Source organism: Pteropus medius, unplaced genomic scaffold (assembly GCF_902729225.1).
Source record: "Pteropus medius unplaced genomic scaffold, Ma_sr-lr_union100, whole genome shotgun sequence".
Classification (NCBI taxonomy): Eukaryota; Metazoa; Chordata; class Mammalia; order Chiroptera; family Pteropodidae; genus Pteropus; species Pteropus medius.
Window position 1 is genome coordinate 5,196,197 of NW_024351543.1, and position 21,586 is coordinate 5,217,782.

Genomic DNA, 21,586 nt, shown 5'->3' on the forward strand with positions numbered 1-21,586 from the left:
TGGTGACTCCCTGGGACCCTGCCTCACTCAACTCACGTACTGCCCAAGGCTCTTTCAGTGGCTGAACTTATGGGCAGCAGGCAGGCAGCCTTAGGCCTTGGGGTGTCCTTTGCTGAGCTGCTCCAGAACTAGAACTGGTGGCAGCCAGCTTCAGTTCATAGCATGGCCTCTCCCATGTGCCTTCAGGCAGTGACCAACCATGGATAGCTTTATAGGTCCTACCAAGTAGACTCAGGCTGGTCACATGTAGTGGCTGACCTTGGCTGGCATAGGAGCTCCTCTCAACGGGCCCCAGAACCAACACACCCAGAAGCCAGCTTTGGACCACAACAGAGCACTACTTGATTACCCCACAAGCTGCACACCCAAAGCGTGATCTCAACAGGCACGTGAGCACGTGGGAGTGAATCCTGCTCTGGGGTGAGTCCCCACAGCTCATAGGCTGTGGGTTTGACTAATCCTCACAGCCAGTCAGCCTGAGACAATCCAACCCACTGATGTGCCAACAGCAATCAAGGCTCAACTATAACAGGAGAGCACAAACAACCCACACAAGGACACTCCTGTATTACCCAGCCCAGGCAATCAAAGAGACTGCCATTGGGCCACACAGGGCACCTACTACATAAGGCCACCTGGCCAAGACGGGGAGACATAGCAAATCTACCTAATACATAGAAACAAACAAAGAGAAGCAGCCAAAATAAGGAAATAAAGTAACGTCTCAAATGAAAGAACTGGAGAAAACTTCAGAAATGGAACTAAATGAAATAGAGGCAAGCAATCTACCAGATGCAAAGTTCAAAACACTGGTATAAAAATGCTCAATGAGCTTACAACAGATGATCTCAGTGAGAACTTCAACAAGGAGATTGTAAGCATAAAAAAAGATATAGAAACCATGAGAAAAACCATAAAAATTGAAGAATACAATAACTAAAAACGTTAGGAGGAATCAATGGTTTCGAGCGGAGGATCAAATCAGTGACTTGGAAGACAATGTAGCAGAAAACACCCAATTGGAACAGCAAATAGAAGAATCCAAAAATATGAGCATCGTTTAAGGGGTCTTGGAGCAAAATCAAATGTAACAACATTCACAACATATGCATATTAAAACCACAATGATATATCACCTCCTGTCAGAGTGGCTATCATCACTAAATCAAAAAGTAAGTGTTGGCAAGGATGTAGAGATAACGGAATATTCATACTGTTGATGGGATTGCAAATTGGTGCGGCTGCTATGGAAAACAGTTTGGAGGTTCCTCAAAAAATTAAAAATAGAACTACATTGTTACCCAGCAATACCACATCTGGGTATTTATCCAGAGAAATTCAAAATACTATTTTGAAAAGATACATGCACCTCAATGTTCACTGAAGTGCTATTTACAATAGCAAAGATGGAAGCAACCTAAGTGCCCATCAATAGATGATTGGATAAAGAAGAAGTGGTACATGTATACAACGAATGCAGTATTAGCCATAAAAATTAAAATCTTACCATTGCAACCATATGGATGGACCTAGAGGGTATTATGCTAAATGAAATAAGTCAGACAGTTAAAGATTAATACCATAAGATCTCACATATATGTGGAATCTAAAGAACAAAATAAATGAACAAACAAAACAGACTCATAGATACAGAGAACGAATGTGATCAACAGATGGGCGGGGTTGGCAAGCTAAGTGAAAAGGTGAGGGGATTAAGAAATACAGATTTGTAGTTATAAAATAGTCACAGAGGTGAGAAATACAGCATAGAGAATATAGCCAATAATATTATAATAACTACATATAGTGCCAGGTGGGTACTAGACTAATCGGAAGGATCACTTCCTAAATTATATAAATGTCTAACCACTATGCTGTATACTTGAAACTAATATAAAATAATATTGAATATCAATATTATTTTTTAAAATATTTAATTGAAAAATAAAAAAATTTAAATTACATCTGTGAAACACGATAAAGCAAAGTACAATAAAATGAGGTATGCTTGTATATACAATAAAAAACATTTTAAATGAGAATTTTCTCACAAATATTTTATAAAGGAAGTTAAACTAGCATAAAGCTATTTAAAGAGATTATCAGTCCAATATGAACCAATAGTATGTGAACTAATACTAGCCTTTGCAAGTCAAAATCAAATCGTTTATGGAGGCTATAAACCACTCTGGACCTGATATCTGTCTCTTGAATTCCAATGTGTCAATGTTTTTCCTATATAAATATATCTGGGCATATTAGGATAACACAAAATTGATGTTAACAGTTAACATGGCCCTATGTTAGGCTGCCTTAACAGAAAAACATTCCAGATCCCAGATAGTGATTATCCTAGTATATGATGTAGAATAAGTCAGACCAAGTCTCAAGTCTTGGACTTCATTTGCTGACTGACATCTAGTGTTTTCATCTAAAGCTTCTGTAAACTGCCATTTGAAGAGCAACTGAAAGAACTAAGGATGTTTAGACTGAAGGAAACCCTGTGCCTTCTGATCCACATGATATCCTATGTCCATCCACATTGGAAGAGAAGAGGTAAGGGAGTCTACCCCCAGATGTTGTGTGCAGCCTTATGCTTTTGCATGTCCTGTGTTGATGGGGGAGATCATTTCCATTTTCATGCTCTCCCCATTCTCATTCTGTCCTTCCGTCTTGCAAAACATCCCTGAAGACAAACACAAACAATAAAAATGTAGGTAGGTGAGTTTCCCTTAAGTCGTGTCCATATATTTCAGCAAGCCTTCAGACTGGCATAGAATGAGAGCAGCAGTTCTTAAACTGGGAGTGATTTCCAGCCCCACCCCCTTCCCAATAGGGGACATTTGCAATGTCTGGAGACATTTTTGGTTGTCACTACTGGGGCAACAGGTGCTATTGCCATAAAGTGATTAGAGCTAGGGATGCTGCTAAACATCCTGTGATGACCAGAATATCATCCTAAAATACACTGATATTCAGCCCCAAATATTCATAGTACTAAGGATGAGAAAGCTGAACAGGAGGGATAAGGCTGGGCAGTCTGTATCACAAACATCTCTGAGCCCACCAGACCTTTTTATCCTACTCTTGGGGTGAGTTGTTCATAGCAAAGAGTCTCTAGTGACTTCCATGAGCCTTGACATTTTTGTGCTGAAGGTTGGGGAAATCAGCAGATGTTGGTTTTCCAATTTTTTTTTTTTTTTTTGCTCAGTGCACATGATTTCTACTCCAGGAAAGATTGGTACCCCTTCATGTCTGGAGGGTAATGATTTCTTATTTTTGTAACTCAAGTGCCTACTAGAATGCTTGCACATAATATATGTCCAAGAAATGTCTGTCCAGTGAATGAACAGAACTTGCTGAGCCAAGTAAAGGAGACACTAAAGTTTCCATAAACTTCCAAAAATGAGAATAGCCTAAAATCTCAGAGAGATACTAAACCATACTAATAGAGTTTGGGCTTCCAGGATGATAGTACGAGAACACTTACTTTTGAGTTGCCATGCCACTCTGATGATGATTGCACATAATGGTATAATGAGAAATAGCCAATTTAAATTAAAAGATGGAGAGGGTGGCTCAGCTGTGGAGGGAAAAAAATAGTGTCAGCTCTAATGTGTTTCCAACTGCCTGATACCCATTGTATGCCTCTTATATTGACAGAACTGTAAAGAGTATTTTCCACTTCTTTGCCCAGCAAAGAGTATTTTCCACTTCTTTGCCCAGCAAAGAACTGAGAGTGGATATGGCTTGGTGTTCGATGGGATCATCCTGAAGGAAAGCTCTGCAAACTGGCTCTCAGCTATAAAACACAGGGAACAGAGAGAACACGGGGACATGGGGAAGATTGTAGGTGAGAAGCAGAAAGGTATGTGTGGTACTGCTCTTAGTGTTTCCTGCTCAAGAGCAGCAGCCATACTCCTTTGCAGAATGGTTAGAAATAACATCTGGAGAAAGGGCAGGAACACAAATTAAAAGGAATATTAGTAGCTCATCTTCTTCTGATTTCTCTGGAATAGCTGACCATAAATACTGGACATTTACTAACTCATTGTTTCTCATTTTTCTGATTACCAAACTTTGTGGATAACTTGCAAGTTGAAACCTTCTCTACCTTGGACTTCTATGACACCACATTTTTCTGTTTCTGTTTGTCGTGACTCGGTTTTCCCTGTAGGCTATTCTTCCACATCGTGTCCTTTAAATACTGTTGTTCCTCATGGTTCCATTTGTGGTCCCATTCCTTTCTCACTAGCCCCATCCTCCTAAGTGATCTTATCCACACCCAAGGTTTGAAACATCATCTGTTTTCTAAATCTGTATATAATATTTCTGATCTCATTTCTGAGCTCCAGATTTGTATTTTCAGCTACCAACTAGAGGTTGGATTCCAGCATCTCCGCTTGATTGTAATTGAACTTACTATATTCTTTCCAAAGCATATCTACCACTTATATTCTCACATTTCTGAATAATACCCTTAGTTATCCAAATAAGAGTGAAGGCTTGTGTTCACGCCCAGTAGGCTCCCATGGACTTTCTATTCTATATTGAGAACATTACTGCAATTGATTCCTTTTCCCCAAATCTCTTGCAGCAACTGTCTTAGTTCAGATTTTTCTCATCTCCCACCCAGTAGCTTTCATATTGGTTTCCTAGGCTCTAATAATTCCTACACATTTTGTTACAGTATCCATTCTAAAATGTACATTTGATCACAGCACACCTCCCACTTAGAGACTAGGGAGGGTTTTTTTTTTTTCTCTAAAACACCAGATCACATGGAGATGCCATGTAATTACCAGTGTTGGCCTCTACAGACCAGAATGATCCCCCAAATAACGAAGAAGCTCTTGCTGTTTTTCTGGGAGTCTAGAAGTTTCACAGGTTCTGACTCACTCCTGGCTTCCTCTGCAAGGCCACTCCCATCCATCCTCAAGCCTCACTAGAGAGAGGATGTGTGTTTAATGGAAAGAAAGAACCAATAACAGCAAACTGGCTCTGTTATAATGCCTATTAGGAACCTGGGAATGCACTGCAGGGCAGATCCAGAATCCATTGGCATAGTTAGGCAAAGGCATCTGCACTTATAGTTCATTAGATACCGTGAGTGGGACTTCCTGATTTATAGCCTTCCACACATACATATGCCTTCCCGTACATCAAGGGTTAACAGATTTAGTGGGCCCAGACTAAGAATCATAGACAAATCTATTTAATTAATAAAGTTGAGAGGGTATTTTTAGAGTGGGTATTTATATAGTAAAGCTTTACTCACATGGACTTGTAACATTTTTATGAACTATGCACCTAATTTATGTTTGCTTAAGCAATCAGCCCTTGACCACCCACAAATGCATCATTTGCTTTGACTCTAAATGATGCCTTCAGTCCAATTAGTGAGAGTCGATTTATACACTAAAGCTCTCCAACCATAGATACAACACTAGCACCTACCAAGATGCTTGCTATGCGATAACTACTTACAGATGAAACGAAGGAATGATAAACACACACACTCGATCATCTCTTCACTGTGAATGTAGATTAAATAGGTCTAAGAGCTAGTATTTTGATTTAGATTGAAAGGAGATTCCACTCATCCTTAGCATGAAGGAAGAATTGAGAGAAGGCATATCAGGGAAAAGATGTTAAAAGCTGAGCAGTCTCATAATATCTTCTTTAAATAATAGCTCTATCTTTTTATTTGAAGGACTACATTCTATTTTCTAAAAGTTAGGAAACTATAGTGCACAGACCAAATCTGGCCCAGTACCTATTTTTTTTTTTAAATACAATTTTGTTGGAACACATCCATGTCTTTCATTTATGTCTTGTCTATGTTGCTTTCATGTTATAACAGCAGAATTGAGTTGTTGCAAGAGACTGTATGGTCTACAACACTAAAATATTTACTATCTGGTCCTTTTCTGAAAACTTTTGCCAACTTCTGTCCTAGAACATCATATATACCCATATCCCGAATATAAATAATGTCCAAAATAAAATATGATTAAAGTTGGTATTACTGATCTGTATACTACTCCCTACCTTAGTCATGATAATCTAAAACTGATTAAATAATGAAGTAATTAAATGAAAAATAATGTTGAATTAATAAACTATTTTTACTATATGATTCAACACTCATTTTTATAAATTTTTGAGAATACATAAAGATAATAGAGAGAGAGAGGAGTTTGGACTGTTGGACTATCAATAAAATCATCGAAACTTGGTTTGTATTTGAACTAATTTTCCCAGGAAATTTTATCTCATTGCCTATTGAGGAAAACAATGAAAGAATCCACCTTAAGACAGAAAGATCTAGAGTAAATTCATTCACTAGGATGAATGACTGGACTATCTAAAATATCTCTTCTACTACAAGTAAAGACAAGAAGAAGACATAAGACATACTATACATTATACTCTACACTTATGTACCACTGTATGTTAAACTTGTGTATTGTTGCTTACTATGTAATCACAAAACGTATTGTTAAGAGTTGGGCTTGGGGGTGGGAAGAGGCCTGGTGGTTCTCCATATAATCAGCCATACAAGTTAGGCACGTATTTCAAGTATCTGAGTACTCCTGTAACAACCCATTATGGGTTTGACACGCATAAATTTATAAAAACCCAACATTTTCCATTTTATATTTCAAGATGACTTCACTTCCTGGCCAACAGATAATTCTATAAGTTTACTGCCTGTAGGGTAAAGTATCTGTTCATGGTCTTTGCTCAAAAATGACCTCTTTTTTTCAGGAATTGTCCATAAATAGCTTGTGATTCACCTTCTCCACCAGACTTGGTTTTGAATGAACCAGTAGTTCTTTAAAGGCACTGTCATCCACAGAAGACAATGATTTGATGCCATGGGACCATGGAAAGGAATGCCCAAAAGACACTGCCAAAGCCCTTAAGGCAATTTCAAAGAAGGACAAATATTAGTCTTTTAAATAACAATAATATTGTTATAATAACTTTCTAAGATGACTATTCGATGGATAGCACTTATATGGACTCTAAATTTTAGAATGTTTATTAATGAAAATAAAATTAGTCTAGTAACATTACAGTCATACCTCATACAGGGATCTTAAGTCACAATAACATTTTATCATTTTATTTGTATGTCTAAAAATACTGCAAAAAATACAGTCATAGTCTACACGCACAATTCTAAAATGTACCTGGCTGAGTTATTTTCTTTTTAGATTCTCCACAGTAGAAACTCTGCAGGATAACATCACTTACTTTTTTGCCAGTTGAAGGTCTGAGACACTGTTAAGTTTCCATACTTGACAAGACATATGAAGCTGTGGTTGTTTGTCACATTGAAATCCAGTTTACTGCTAATAGTATAGAGCTCAGTCTCAGGATCTTGGGAAACTGTTGTGTTGATGGCATCTAACTCTCTTCCATTTTCCAACCAGGAGAGCTGAGGCTTTGGAAAACCTCCGGAGGTTGAGCAAATTATCCTTTTGATGTTAGTAAATGGATTTCCAAGGTCAGTTATATTAGGGACAGGGAAGTCAGCTGAAGAAAGAACAAGAATATAAGTACATATCATTATATATGTGTGTGTGGAAGGGGTCATATTTTTAATAAAGTATCTAGCTTTAATAAGAATACAAAAATGAGATCTACTTTGCAACTTCCCATAAGTCGTGAGTAGCTATGTATATCCAAAGACTAACTTCAGTTTGAATTGGTTATAACAATTCTTCATCACCTTTGATAGAGGTAGGAGGGCAGTTATTAAAGAAAAGAAGTAGGTTCATGTGAATAAATATTGACAATAGTACTTGCATTTGAAAGAAGTAAAGAGGAAAATAATAAACGTTTATTGAGCTGTTAATGTTAAGTCTGTACATTGCCTCCTTTTGTCTTTAAAACAACCTTAGGAGGTAGGTGGTATATCAAAATTGATCAAACAGTAATTTTATATGACTTAATCTAATGCAATTTCCATTTTATAAATAATTGAGTTAGGATCTGATCATAAGCAATAAGTGGCAGCATTGGGATTTGAATTCAAGTTTTTCAGATACCAGAATCTTCCCTTACTTGCCTTCCTTCCTTTTACTTTGCTTTCTTTCCATCCTTCCTGATATTTAAGGTACACAAAGTGGCTTTCTCTTACTTATCTACTTATTCATTAATATTACAATAGACACCTGTGAACTCACCATCCAACCTGAGAACCAGAACTTTGACAGTAACTTATGTAAATCTACTTGTGTGGTCTCAACTATCTTATCTCCTACTTCCCACACCTAAGGTAACCACTACCCCAAATTTTGCATAGCATTTTTTTGCTTTTTCAAAAGTTGTCTTCGAATTAGGTAAACCTCTGTCCAAATTGTGCAATTTTGAGCCTGTAACCTCGATCACTATCCTTTACTTATCTCCTCGCTGTTCTGACATGCCTTAACAGGACAGAGCGTTCCTCCTAGCATTCCTCCAAGATACTTCAGGCACTCTTTCATTTGTATATTTGAGCCCCAATAAGATACTGAAGTATATGCAAAGCAAAACATAGTGAAATGACTGCACAGAACACAGGAGAAAGCTCCCCTCTTCTCCTCCTCACTTAATCTTGACTTAAAGAATTTATACTTCTCAGGATGAATGTGGGAGTCAATCCCCTCATACTACATTCCATATAGTTAGTTTTCTTTTCGAAATTCTGAGTCCCGAAGAGAGATTTAGCATAGCAAAGTGGTCATCAAGAGCACATTTTAAAACCAGTTTTGCTTTTTAACCCCAGGCCATTTACTTAACCACTTTCAGTCTTAGTTGGCTCAAATGTAAGATGAGGATAATAATACCTACCTCCAGGATTGTAAGAATTAAACGACATCATTAATATAAATCACTTAGCACAGAGCCTGACACAAAGGAAGTTAGATAATAGACTGATTTATATGGGTCTTAAATTTGCCCTAAGATGAGTTCCCTTATTTAAATCACATTGCCAGGTGAAAGTTCCAGGACTGCCTGGTAGCACTGTGAATAATAGGAAAAAGGGGGAAGTTATGACAAGTAATTATAATTATCAAGAAAAGGAAAAACTTGGATTTGGTTGGAGATGAAGTCATCTCTCTTTTTGGAATTAACCCTGCTCCTAAATTAAGTCTGACATTTTCCTGAGCCATTTTTAGTTGACGTTATTTCCTACTCCTGTAATTTATCCTATAAGATCAAATCATTACACTGGTAGCTGACATCAAGAATATTCCCTTTGTTTCTTATAATATCAGTATGTCATGTGTTATAACCTGGAATAACAAATCCAAGGACCTCATATCCTAAATTATAATTCTTGTCTATTTCCGTATTCTGCTTTTCTGAGAACTAGGTAAACCACAAGAACGTTACTAATACCAGGGATTGCATTAAAAACCATCTTTTCAAGGTCTGGCTTGGTTTAGAACAGCCTCTGCTCTGTCTCCTATCCTTTCTATAAGGTGATCTTTTTAGAGTAACAGCTCCTAAGGCCTTGCAAGATTGTGAACCATCAAAAAATTACTCCTTTGTATCTCATTTTAACCAATTAACCCAAGATTTCACCACTCTTAGTGGATGGGGGAAAATATTAGGAAAGGAAGAGGTGCACATGTTTTAAAAAGGAAAAAATCTGTTATCCTAGTTAATCTGTTAACTAGGATAACTAGTTCCTCAAATGTACTGGTTAATGGAGGCTTTCATATACTGCTATGCTGATATTATATCCTTATGCCACCTCAGGCAAATGTAGAGAAACCAACAAGCTCCCTGCAGCCTGAGATGGTCCCGGTTTTAGCACTGGAAACATTGTGTCTAAGGAAATCCATCAGTCATGGAGAAAATCGGACAGTTGGTCACCCTAGCCAACCGAGAGATTGTTTAATTTCTTGCTCCGTATGACATGATCCCCTGATAAGTCTAATATCCCTCTGGTACCATGCACAGTTATTACAATATTATCTTTTATTAAGAAGTTTGGTTTCCATTAAAGGCTCAAGTGCCCAGGGAGAAAAATGTGTTTGAATTTCAAGTGTGAGAGAATGGCCCAGGGCCCTAATTACTCAACAGGGCTCATCAGTATCCTCTAGGACTATCACCTGTGAGTAAGTCAAGGCTCCCTCCTGCCCAAGAAATGCTTGCCCTTCACAGTAGATGTATACATAGGGCTTTGATTCATGAATTAATTTTCTTTCTTGTGGTAGGCATAAACTGTGCATTCAGTTCTCTAACACCTAACTTTACAGGAATGACTGTTAGATGAGAGCTTTGAATATATAATAAATATAATAATAGTACAATGGCCATAGTAATTGATATTCAAATACTATTTGAAAAATATTTATGCTTGCATTATTCTTATACTTTCAACATATTTCCACAAGAATATATTACTGGATCAAGGGCAGTTGCTGGTACAGCTACATCAAATCAGAGGTGTCCCCTAATGAATCAGAAGACATTTCAGGTCATTATAGTGCCCCAGGATGATTGTCATGAATTTGAATTGTCCAAGTGCAAAACATGCACACTAACAGATATTGCCATGACGTCATGAAAAATCAGTATAGGGTTAATTGTAAAACTAGAGATTCACTTAACCCTAATAAATAAAATGAGATCCATGACTCTTTGGGAAAATTTCCACCTAAATCAACATGAGTATATCTTTAAGGGCCTCAAGAGTCTGCAGCCTTATAGTAAGTCAGAACATTCCACTGACCTCTGACAAATAACATCACCGAAATCAGGTGTTCCCGTTTGTAAGACCCTTTTTCAGTCTTCTGAATGACACAGGTGTACTTGCCACTGTCTGACAGGCGCAGAGCCAGGATCACAATGGAGAGGTTATTGGAGATGTCGGTGAAGGTGCGGTTCTCATACTCGGGCCACACTTGCACTTTTCCATTTATAACAGCCAGCACCATATTATGATATTTTTGCCAGTAGATGCGAACTCTTGTCAGTTCATCAGTGGAAATGTTGTAACCACAGGATAGTACTGCTACGTCTTTCACTGTCTTGGTCACCTGGATGATGCCTAAGGAGAGGCAAATAGAACAACATTTTATATTTATTAAATATAGATTCCTGCACAAGCAAGAATTCGGAGTTGGCAGTAACAGAACTCAGAGTGTTATATCTAGTGACTAAGCATAATCAGAGAATTCCGTTTGATTTTGATTTTTTTTGGTCCCCGGAGCATTTTTTCCCTTCATTTTTAAAATGTGGTTAAAAAAGAAAACCCATAAAATTGACCATGTTAACTATTTTTAAGTGTATAGTTCAGTAGTGTTAAGTATATTCATATTGTCGTGAAACAGAACTCCAGAAAAAGAGTTCTGCACATTTGGAACTCTGTACATATTAAACAACTACCCTTCCTCCCTCCCCCTAGCCCCTGGTAACCACCACTCAACTTTCTGTTCCTATGAACTCGACTACTTTAGATATTATATATAAGTGGAATCATGCAGTATTTGCCTTTTTGTTTATTTCACAGTTTAACATCCTTAAATTTCTTCATGTTTTAGCATGTGTCAGGATTTTCTTTCTATTTAAGGAATGATCATGATAATAATGATAATGAATAATATTCCATTATATATTATACACGTTATATATTGTATGTACAGTATTTACTTTATCCAGTCATCTCTCGACAGACAGTGAAGGAGACGGTCCATAAAAAGAAGGACTTTAGGAGACTTTGGTAAAGTGCTCCCTTTGTTCATTAATTTTATTCCTGAGCTCACTGAACCACCTTTCTGAGTTTCTCGTATTTCGCTGAGTTTCTTCATAACTGTGATCTTAAATTCTCTGTCATTTAAATCACAGTCTTCCATGACTTTGAGTTTGGATTCTTTTCATTTTCCGTGGAGGCTTTTCATTTTCTTTCTGTGCTCCCATGTTACCTTGATTGTTCATAGTACTTGTGGATTATTTCTCTGTCCGTGCATTTGAGGATGTGAATGCTCTTATTTAGGTACTGTTCTGCTGCTAACAATTCAGCAGGTCGATAGATAGGGCACTTTCTTTTGTTTTCCAGTAGATGGTGCTATGACACAAGTTTTGTTTTCTCTTACCCACAACACCCCTTAGGTTGAGGAAAATGCCTCTTACCTACTGGAGTGACGGGTGTTTCCCTCTTTGACTGACTCGCCTCGGCGTGGTGGGAGAATGTGCTGGTGGCTGAGAACCAGTTTTGCGAACTCCCAGTTACTGCCTCCTGGTTACTAATAACCGCTGGCCCTGCTGTGTTAATGGAGGCATCTCCACTGCCTCTCCCAGGCTCTGCTGGGATGGGTGGGGCAAGGAAGGCGACTTCAGGATTGCAGCTCTGCCTTCTTGTCAGTAGTGGCTGCTGGCACCGCTGTGCTGTTTAAGCACCCCAGCCACCTCTACTGGGCTCTGCTGCGATGGGGATGGTGGGGGGTAGGGGGGCACAGGGAGCTGTTGTCTCAGAAAAGAACCTGCCTCTGCCCACCTTATGCTCCAGGCTGTAGAGTGAGGGCTGCAGCCTGACTTCACCACTATCATGCTCGCTGAACCCAGGTGTGTGCTGAACTGTGTCTTCCACCACTGTCCCTGTCCTTCCCCCAACCGGCCTCTCCTACTCATTCCAATGTGTGGATCTCTCTGGTGGGTTTGTGTTGAGCAGGGGATCCTTTGTTGAATTATAGTTGTCTGACTTGTCTCTTTTTCTGGAGTTCTGTTTCACAACAATAAGAAGAGAAACAAAGGAGTCTTCTCACTTCGCCATCATGCTGATGTCACCAAAAGTGAGCTAATTTCAATGATGGTTCTTAAGGAATTTTTATCCAGCCATCAGAGGAAAAGTGTAGGTGTGTGTAAAGGTCACTGACACTATGTGAGGCCCCCTTGCAAGACTCTCATGTTGAGAAAGAACCAGACTGAAAAGAGGAATCAAAAATCTTCTGCGTAATTTGGAAATTCCCGCTGGGACCAGCTTCCATATTTAGGCCCCTGTGCTAGAAAGTGCATTTTAACAAGGCCCTAGTATGTAAAATTAAAATGTAAGCAGTATAGACCATGTCACTTCCCTGCTTAAACCTTTCCATGGCTTCTCAGTGTCCTCCAAATAATATTCAGATTCCTGACTGTGGTGGTCCCTGCCTCTTCTCCCTTCTTCAGTTCCTTGCTCCTTGGTTTCTCTCACATTCTGCTTCTTCCACCTTCTCCCAGTTCACTCTCACCCTCTCCCCTCTGGCAGGGAACGACAGTGTTTGTTGGTCATCCATTCAATTGAGTGATTACTTGATTTTCATCTTCTTCCTAATGACCATAAATCCCATGAAAGCAAAAGCTATGTCAATTTTGCTAACGACTTGTCTCCAAGCAAATTGTCTTGTATGTAAAAGATGCTCGATGTTTGTTGAATTAATAAATGATTAAACGAAAGAATGAACATGTGTGCCAGATTCATCCTTACCTTTGTGCCTTTGTCCATACTGTTGCCCCACCCAGAGTTTTCTTGCTATCACCCATCCACCACCATAAAGCCTGCCTAGCTGCTCCAGCCCACCTTGGTCCACTATTCACAGGTCTTGGGCTCTTACAGTCAGAACGAGGTACTTCACTGCTCTTCAATCGCTTGTAAGTTAATTTTGCCTTCTCCAATTAATACACTCAAATCTCTTTGAGGGCAGGAATCTCTCTCTCACTCACTCTCACTCACTCTCGCTCACTCTCTCAGAAAGCCTGCAATAATTTCCTTTTAAATATTTTAAAACTCATTTAGACTCTAGAAGAAGTTTGGGATTCCTCCCCCAACTTCCCAGAAGAAAATTGTATCTTTTGAAAATGTAATGTAACTGTCAAAAATATACAAAACAGTCAAATAATCTGTGTGCCCCAACTTCTCTTCCCTTCCCTCTACCTACTTCCCTCACATCTTAGACATTCTGGGCAATGCCTGCAGTGCAGACATGTTTTAACTAAGTAGCTGTTAAGACAAGGGGCTTTGATATTCAGCTCTTTGTCGACTGGCAAACTGTGCTGGAGCCAATGCGTTCTCTTTATTTTGGGGAAACCAGATACTATACTGCTCAGCAGAAAGCAATTCTTTTGTTTTTATGTTAAAAATAAAGTCAGAACCATCCTATTGGCAGGATGAGCCCCACCCTTCTCAATAGTCCCCGAAGTCCAGCACTTGAGCAGAAACAAAAGCCTCCAGAAGTTAAAATATTGTTTGCAGATCACACATGACATACATACATAGTAAGTTAAAAATAACTAAGAATATAATTTTGTGCTAAATCTGATACCACTTAATGTCAGATGCCAGGATTGACAAAGGGTATCAGCATCTAAAGCATAAAGATAAATATTAAGAGAAAACTTTAACATTAGAAGAGTATTTGCCTCAATTACTTTCTTTTCACCATTCTAATTGGAAAGATCACCAATACTCAACTTTAGAAGCAGAGTACTTTAGCTGCGTTGTCTCATAGAAATCTGGTTTGGGAATCAGAGACCTAGGCCAATGCCCTTAGCATATCACAAAATGTAAACGAGCATCTAGTGTTCATGGAAGAGACCAAAACTCCAAGCTGTACTTCTGAATAGCTTTATGATTTTGCTAAAGTAACACTGTCTAGCCCTCCCTTTAAGGACTGGGTTCTTGAGCTAACTTGGCTGCTGACTTGCTGTGTAAATCATAGGAAGGTTCTTTAATCTCTTGGACCTGCTTTCTCAGCCCTAAAATGGATGGAAATATTCTGAAGGTCCCTTTCAGCTGGCAGGATGACAGAGGAAGGCAACACCAAGAACATCGTCTCCTTTTTCTAAATCCTGAAACGATGGATTCAGTCAAGTTTCTGTAATTTGCTTACCTGAACAGAAACAGAAGTCAAAAAGACCAGCCAGCACCAATAGCTGAAAGAGCTTGAAGTATGAGAATTTGGATGATGGTGTTCTCCACTTTATTGTATGATCCATGGCTCCTGCTGCTTATGATGGAAGATTCACACCACGTGAGACCTGGGTACCTTCCAGCACACACGAGATTAGAGCAGAAGACAATTCAGTTGCCCCACACAAAGGGTTCTCCCGTGATGTTTGCAAAACACACTGAGGAGAGGCTGCTGATGTGCCTAGGTCTCCAAACTGCTGATTATAAAAGATTGTGGATTTATTGTCACAACCTGAAAAAGAAAAACATAACAGTCACCCAGGAAGGAAGGCCAGCCCACTTCTTAAAATGAGTCATATTTTGTCCAAGGCAGTACTTCAGTTACTCATTTTTTAACATATGAACAAAGAAAAACAAGTGTCTCAATTCTTAAATGCCTCTTCACAAAGGATATATCTTAAAGAGTAGAGCAGCTCGGTCAACGGAAAAGTCTATCAGTAAAAGAAGGGAAAAGATATATGGCAAGCATTATTTATATTATGTACTATAATGTGAGGAAGCTGATTTTTTTTTTCAGTAAACATGTCAAAATTTAGAAACAAAAATGAATGCCATGCTCCATTGTGACCCTCTCAGGTTGCTACCACGGCCCAATGCAATCCAGAATACGTTTGGGACTCCTGTTTGGGAACTGCCTCACAGCTAGTTTTACAATCATACCAGGATTAGCTTGGATTCACTTATTCATCCAAATTTTGCTGTTTTGAAGAACTCGAATTCAGCTTAGTAAATTAACATTTGCTACCATCTAGGAAATTTAAAATAATAGACCATATTCTGATGATGATTCTCCAATTGTGTTGAGCAGCCACAGTCTCCTGTGGGAATAAGAGCCCTAAAAAGTCTCCTTGGAGGGCAAGTATAGGGCTTGGAGGTAGGCCTGATGGTACGTTTGTTTAAAAAGCAGTCAAGTCATGGGTCAAGATGGCATAGTAGGTAAATGCTGTGTTTGCCTCCTCTTATGACCACATCAGAATTACAACTAAAGAACAATCATCATTGAGAATCACCTGAAGTCTAGCTGAACATAAGTCCTACAACTAAAGATATACAGAAGAAGCCACCTCTAGACTGGTGGGGGGGGTGGGGGGTGGAGATGGAACCGGCTCATCCCACACCAGCGTGTGGCTGTTAAAGATCAGGAGGGATACCTATGGAGGTCCTGACTGAGGAGTGAGGGGTCCCAGCCCCACACCAGACTCCCCAGCCAGGGGTTCTAGTGCTGGGAAGAGAAGTTCCTACAACTTCTGGCTGTGAAAACCAGCAGAGATTGTGGCCGAGTGAGACGAGACGGAGTGTGGCTGGAATTCCTCTTAAAGGCCCTGTACACCGACTTACTTGCTGAGGGATTTACTTGCTCTGAGCTCCAGCACTTGGACAGCAGCTCAAAAGGTACCAGGGAGGACTGCGTTGTCTGTCTTCGAGGCGAGGGCTGAAGGGGCAGCTTTCTCCCAGACAGAAGTGCTGGCAGAGGGCATTGTTCCTTTGTTGAGTCTCCACCCCACCCTACCCCACCGGCACGCAGACACGGAGGAGGGGGGGTGGGAGTGGGGTGGCGGGGGGGTGGTGGTGAGGAGGGTGCCGTATCTGAGTCTCCATCGACCTGGCTAACAAGAGATCTCTCCATGCCGGTGATTCCCTGAGATCCACCCCACCCAATTTGCAGTCTCACCCAAGCCTCTTCCGGAGGGGTTTCCATACAAACGACCTGTCTTTAGCTCATGCTATGGAATTTCCCTAAAATCTTTCAAAAGTTCATGAAACTCAAATAAGCAGCATCTGGCCTCAACATGCTCTTTATCTCTTGCTGAGCAGCCCCAAGACCAGCACTAGTGGCAGCCAGCCTCAGTTCATGGTTTGGCTTCTCTATGAAACTTTAAGTTCAGTGCGGGTGGCGGCCATCTGCAAATTGCTTGGTGGTCCTGGGAAGGCACAGGCTGTGGCTGAACTTGGACTGCAGTAGGGGCCCTCCCAGGAGGCCCCCTGGGGCCCACATGCCCAATGGCTGGTATCAACTGGAGCTGGAGCACCACCTGGGGCTCCATCTGATGACAACATACCATAAAGCACCAGAGTCCCACTAAAGTGAATTCTGCTCCATAGAGTCAGCCCCTCCCTGGCCAGTCTTCACAACCAATCAACCCATGGGTCAATCCTTCCCATTGATGTGCAAACAGCAACCAAGGCTTAACTACAACGAGAGGACACACACACAACCCGTACAGCAGGCATACCTGGAACACTCAGCTCAGGTGACCAGCGAGACTGGGTACCACAGCACACCTACTACATAAGGCCACTCTACTATACTGGGAGACATAGCAGCCCTACCTAATACATAGAAAAAAATACAGGATGGCAGCCGAAATGGGGAGGCAAAGAAACATGTTCTAAATGAAAGAACAGAACAAAGCTGCAGAAAAAGAACTTAACAAAATGGAGACAAGCAATCTAATAGATGCAGAGTTCAAACCACTGATTATAAGGATGCTCATGCTGCTTATGATGGAAGATTCACACCAAGTGAGACCTGGGTACTTTCCAGCACACACGAGGTTAGAGCAGAAGACAATGAACTGAGAAGAAGAGTAGATGAACTCAGTGATAACTTTAATAAAGAGACAGAAAACATAAAAATGGAGACAGAAAACATTGAAAAGAACCAGTCAGAAATGAAGACTACAATAACTGAAATAATGAATACATTAGTGGGAATCAACAGTAGATTAGATGAAGCAGAGGGTCCAATAAGGGATTTAGAAGATAAGGTAGCAGAAAACACCCAATCAGAACAACAAGAACAAAGAATCCCCCAAAATGGGGATTATTTTAGGGGCTTCTGGGATAATATCAGGTGTACCAAGATTCACATCATAGAAATACCAGAAGGAGAAGAGAGAGAACAAAGAATTGAAAATCCATTTGAAGAAATAATGATTGAAAACTTTCTTAACTTAGCAAGGAACTAGTCATACGATGCCAGCAAACAAAGAGAGTCCCAAACAAAATGAACCCAAAGAGGCCTAGACCAAGAAATATCATAATTAAAATTCCAAAGGTTAAAGACAGAGGGAATTTTAAAAGCAGCAAGAGAAAAGCAATTAGTTACCTACAAGGGAGCTCCTATGAATCTGTTAGCTGATTTCTCTGCAGAAACTTTACAAGCCAGAAGGGACTGGCATGAAATATTCAAAGTGATGAAAAGCAAGGATCTATAAGCAAGATTACGCTCCCCAGCAAAGTTATCATTTAGAATCAAAAGACAGATAAAGAACTTCCCAGGCAAGAAAAAGCAAAAGGAGTTCTTCTCCACAAAACCCGTATTACGAGAAATGTTAGAGTGGCTTCTTTAAGAAGAAAAAAGATATATTAAAAATATGAATAATAAAATTACAACACTACATATCTATCAACAATTGCTTCAGATGAAAAAGGATTAAATGCTCCAATCAAAAGATAAAGTGGCTGAATGGATAAGTAAACAAGACCCTTACATATGCTGCCTACAAGAGACTCACTTCAGATTGAAAGAGACACACAGACTGAAAAGTAAAGGGATGAAAAAGATATTTCATGAAAATGGACACAAACAAACAGAAAAAGCTGGGGTAGCAATCCTAATACTAGACAAAATAAACTTCAAAACAAAGGCTATAATAAGAGACAGAGAAGGACCCAGTAATCTCACTTCTGGGTATTTTTCTGAAAGAACCCCAAATACTACTTTGAAGGGACCTTTGCATCCGTCTGTTCACTGCAGCATTATTTACAATAGCCAAGATATGGAGATGACCTGGGTGTCCACCAACAGATGAATGGATAAGGAGGAAGTGGTACCTATGTCGAATGGAATATTACTCGGCCATAAAAAAAGGAAAAAAGAATGAAATCTTGCCATTTGAAACAACATAGATGGACCTACAGGGTATTGTGCTGAGTGGAGTAAGTCAGATAGAGAAAGACAAATTTCATATGATTTCACTTATATGTGGAATCTAAAGAACAAAATAAAAAACAAAACAAAACAAAAATAAACTCATAGACATAGAGAACATTTTGAGGGTTGCCAGATAGGAGGTAGGTTGGGGGGCGGTGAAAAAGGGGAAGAGATTTAGAAGTGCAAATTGGTAGTTATAAAATAGTCATGGGGATGTAGAATATATGATAAGGAATATATGACACCATAACTATGTATGGTGTCAGATGAGTACTAGATTTATTGGGGCGATCACTTCATAAGATATATAAATGTCTAATCACTGTGGTGTACACCCGAAACTAATATAATATTATATGCCAATTGTATTTGAAAAATAAAATAATAATAATAATAAATAGTCACTGGAAACTATAGAACTTGTAAAAAATATGCTGCTTATTAAAACCCTATTAAATTTAAAAATAAAATAAAATAAAATAAAAGCACTCAAGTCAACAGGAGTCCCAAACTAGTTCTACCAAGCTTTCCCATATTAAGATAATAATAAGTGTACTTACCTGCTGAAGGACAATTCCTTTCCTTTGTGTTAAAAATCCGAGTATGAGACTTCACTTTTTATATCTTCTTTTCTGCCTTCTTCCAACTCAAAGAGGTGGCATTCCCCTTCAACTTCCCCTTAACTTTTAGTGACAGTGTTTAACCCAGACTAATTAAGTGAATAGATCGGTTGGGTAGAGTGCTATGATTTGAGGAAGTTCCTTCAGCATAAGCTATCTCTTTAGAGGGTGTGGCTGGGGCAAACCATAAACCAAACATTATACAGGGGAGAGAAGACAGCACTAGGCAGCCTGGGGAAGATGGACGGAAGTGGGAGGGGTGGGCTTCATTGACTTTATTTGGCAGTAGATACTGTACTATGAGCTTTATGGGCAGGCTGTGCTGGTCTTAAGTTTCGTTTTAGCGCTCAGTTATTTCTCCCTCCTTTATCACAGTTACACCACTGCAAGAGTGGGCTGCCCACTTCATATAGTGGACAACCTTTTAGAGAGTGCTCTACTCACAAGGCCACTCTTAACTGCACTCCCACCCCTCCAAACCACCATCTTAACAGAGTGGGCTCCTGGTAGCCATGTTGGACATTGTATCCAAGTCACCATAACCATGGCTGAGGGCACTTGGTGGGTAAACAGCTGACCCATGCTGGTCCAGCTGACCTGTTTTGCACAGGTAGAACCTGACAGCACCTTGCTGAGGCTTGCAGATTTCAGTCAGCTGTTGGCCACAGGGGCTTCACTGTTGCCTTGGCTTGGGCTACCTTTGGAAGTTTTTCACTCAAGCCTGTGCAGTCTGGAAATATGGGGGGAGTTAATGGCCCCGGGGCTACTTTTGGCCATATGGAGCTGGAAGCTGATTGGATAACTGCTTTCCCCTTTTGTCGCTCAGGTGGAGAGTTTCAAGAACCATTATCAGATCTCACTGAACAAAATACCAAATGAGTGTATTTCATCGCATGTAAATTGTATCTTAAAAAAAAAAAAAAAGCCCTCAGGCAAAGTCTGGGTTACAACTAGAAAGACAGGCATAGCCGTTCAAATGTTGAAGTATAAAGAATACTTACGTTAATGGGAAAAAAAAATGAAGTAAACACTGCTGAGTCACTTAAAATAGTCAAGAGGCTGTTAAGGAAGTGGGGTCTATAAGCATCTTGTGCCCCAGTTCTCAGAGCTGCTGTTAAGTTGCTAAACCTGTTACCAGACCAAAGGGGTCCATCTGCCTGCGTGCATCTAAATCAATGAGATACATACAGGTTTTGTAGCAAAGAAAGTAAGAATTTATTTTAGAGAGTTGCAAATCCTGAAGACACAGGTGAGCTATCACTCAAAGGCCTGGCTCTCTGAGTGTCTCAAAGGAATAGATTATCTAGTGGAAAAATCCTTAGTCATGGAAACTAAGGGAGTTGGGGTCATGGGTGCTATTGATTGGACAGGGTGGAGGTAATTGATCATCGTGTCCCTCTGGTTCTGGAATCAGCCATGGCATCATCCCATCTGGTCCTGTGGTTGGTGAGGCTGTTCCACCTGGATGGGTCTGGAGCTGAAACTCACCTAAAGCCAAGATGTTATCCTTAGTTTAAGTGAAATTTATTGTCCTCATGATTGATAGACCTGAGGCTTCAATCTTAAAGGATTTGACACTGGCCAGAATCTTACGTCCTAAGGCTTAATGGGAGTGGGCATACAAAGGTGGAAGGATAAGGGCCTAAACAACCAAAACCAGGTTGAGCCAAAGAAAAAGCTGTAAGTGAAATCCAGGTGCAGTTACAATTCCTCCCTTCCTTCTGATCACTCCTCAGTCTTGAGGGAACAGGGGCAATGACTTCTCTGGCTGCTTCCTGATGAAAGGAGTTGGAGTTTGGGAGTTAGAGGAATGAAACTGTCCTACATTCAATTGAAAATATTCTTTAGTTCCTGATTTCTGATGAATACTCTGTATTACTATAAGGTTTGTTTTTTCTCTAGGAGCCCTGCCTTCAATTCTGAAGGTGAGATATTTAGTCAAAAACATATAGCCTCCAACAGATAACACAATTTGACAAGGATTATCAATATACTGTATCCCTGTAATAACCCACAAAAGATGCCTCACATTTCCTGGAAAAGATTGTCTAATGGATCTTTCTCACAACTTGTAGCTAA

At 39.8% G+C, this 21,586-nt stretch overlaps 1 protein-coding gene across 1 annotated transcript; it reads right to left on the reverse strand.

The window, feature by feature from the left end:
• Window positions 1-1,971: 1,971 nt before the first annotated feature.
• On the reverse strand, window positions 1,972-20,416 carry CD80 (CD80 molecule). Its single transcript, XM_039843088.1, has 6 exons — window positions 19,448-20,416; window positions 14,871-15,182; window positions 10,739-11,056; window positions 7,264-7,545; window positions 3,491-3,583; window positions 1,972-2,686 (listed from the first exon to the last, which is right to left on the reverse strand). Exons 2-6 carry the CDS (start codon window positions 14,974-14,976, stop codon window positions 2,592-2,594), a joined length of 894 nt encoding a protein of 297 aa, XP_039699022.1. The 5' UTR covers window positions 14,977-15,182; window positions 19,448-20,416; the 3' UTR covers window positions 1,972-2,591.
• Window positions 20,417-21,586: the final 1,170 nt, after the last annotated feature.

Bases quoted from the DNA above. Each gene is read 5' to 3' on its own strand.
- CD80 (XM_039843088.1), bottom strand. From the start codon at position 14,976: ATGGATCATACAATAAAGTGGAGAACACCATCATCCAAATTCTCATAC. The intron at 11,057-14,870 runs GTAAGCAAATTA...GCCTCTCCTTAG, and splicing joins TGACTTCTGTTTCTGTTCAG to GCATCATCCAGGTGACCAAG. The intron at 3,584-7,263 runs GTAAGTGATGTT...TTCCCTCCACAG, and splicing joins GACCTTCAACTGGCAAAAAA to CTGAGCCACCCTCTCCATCT.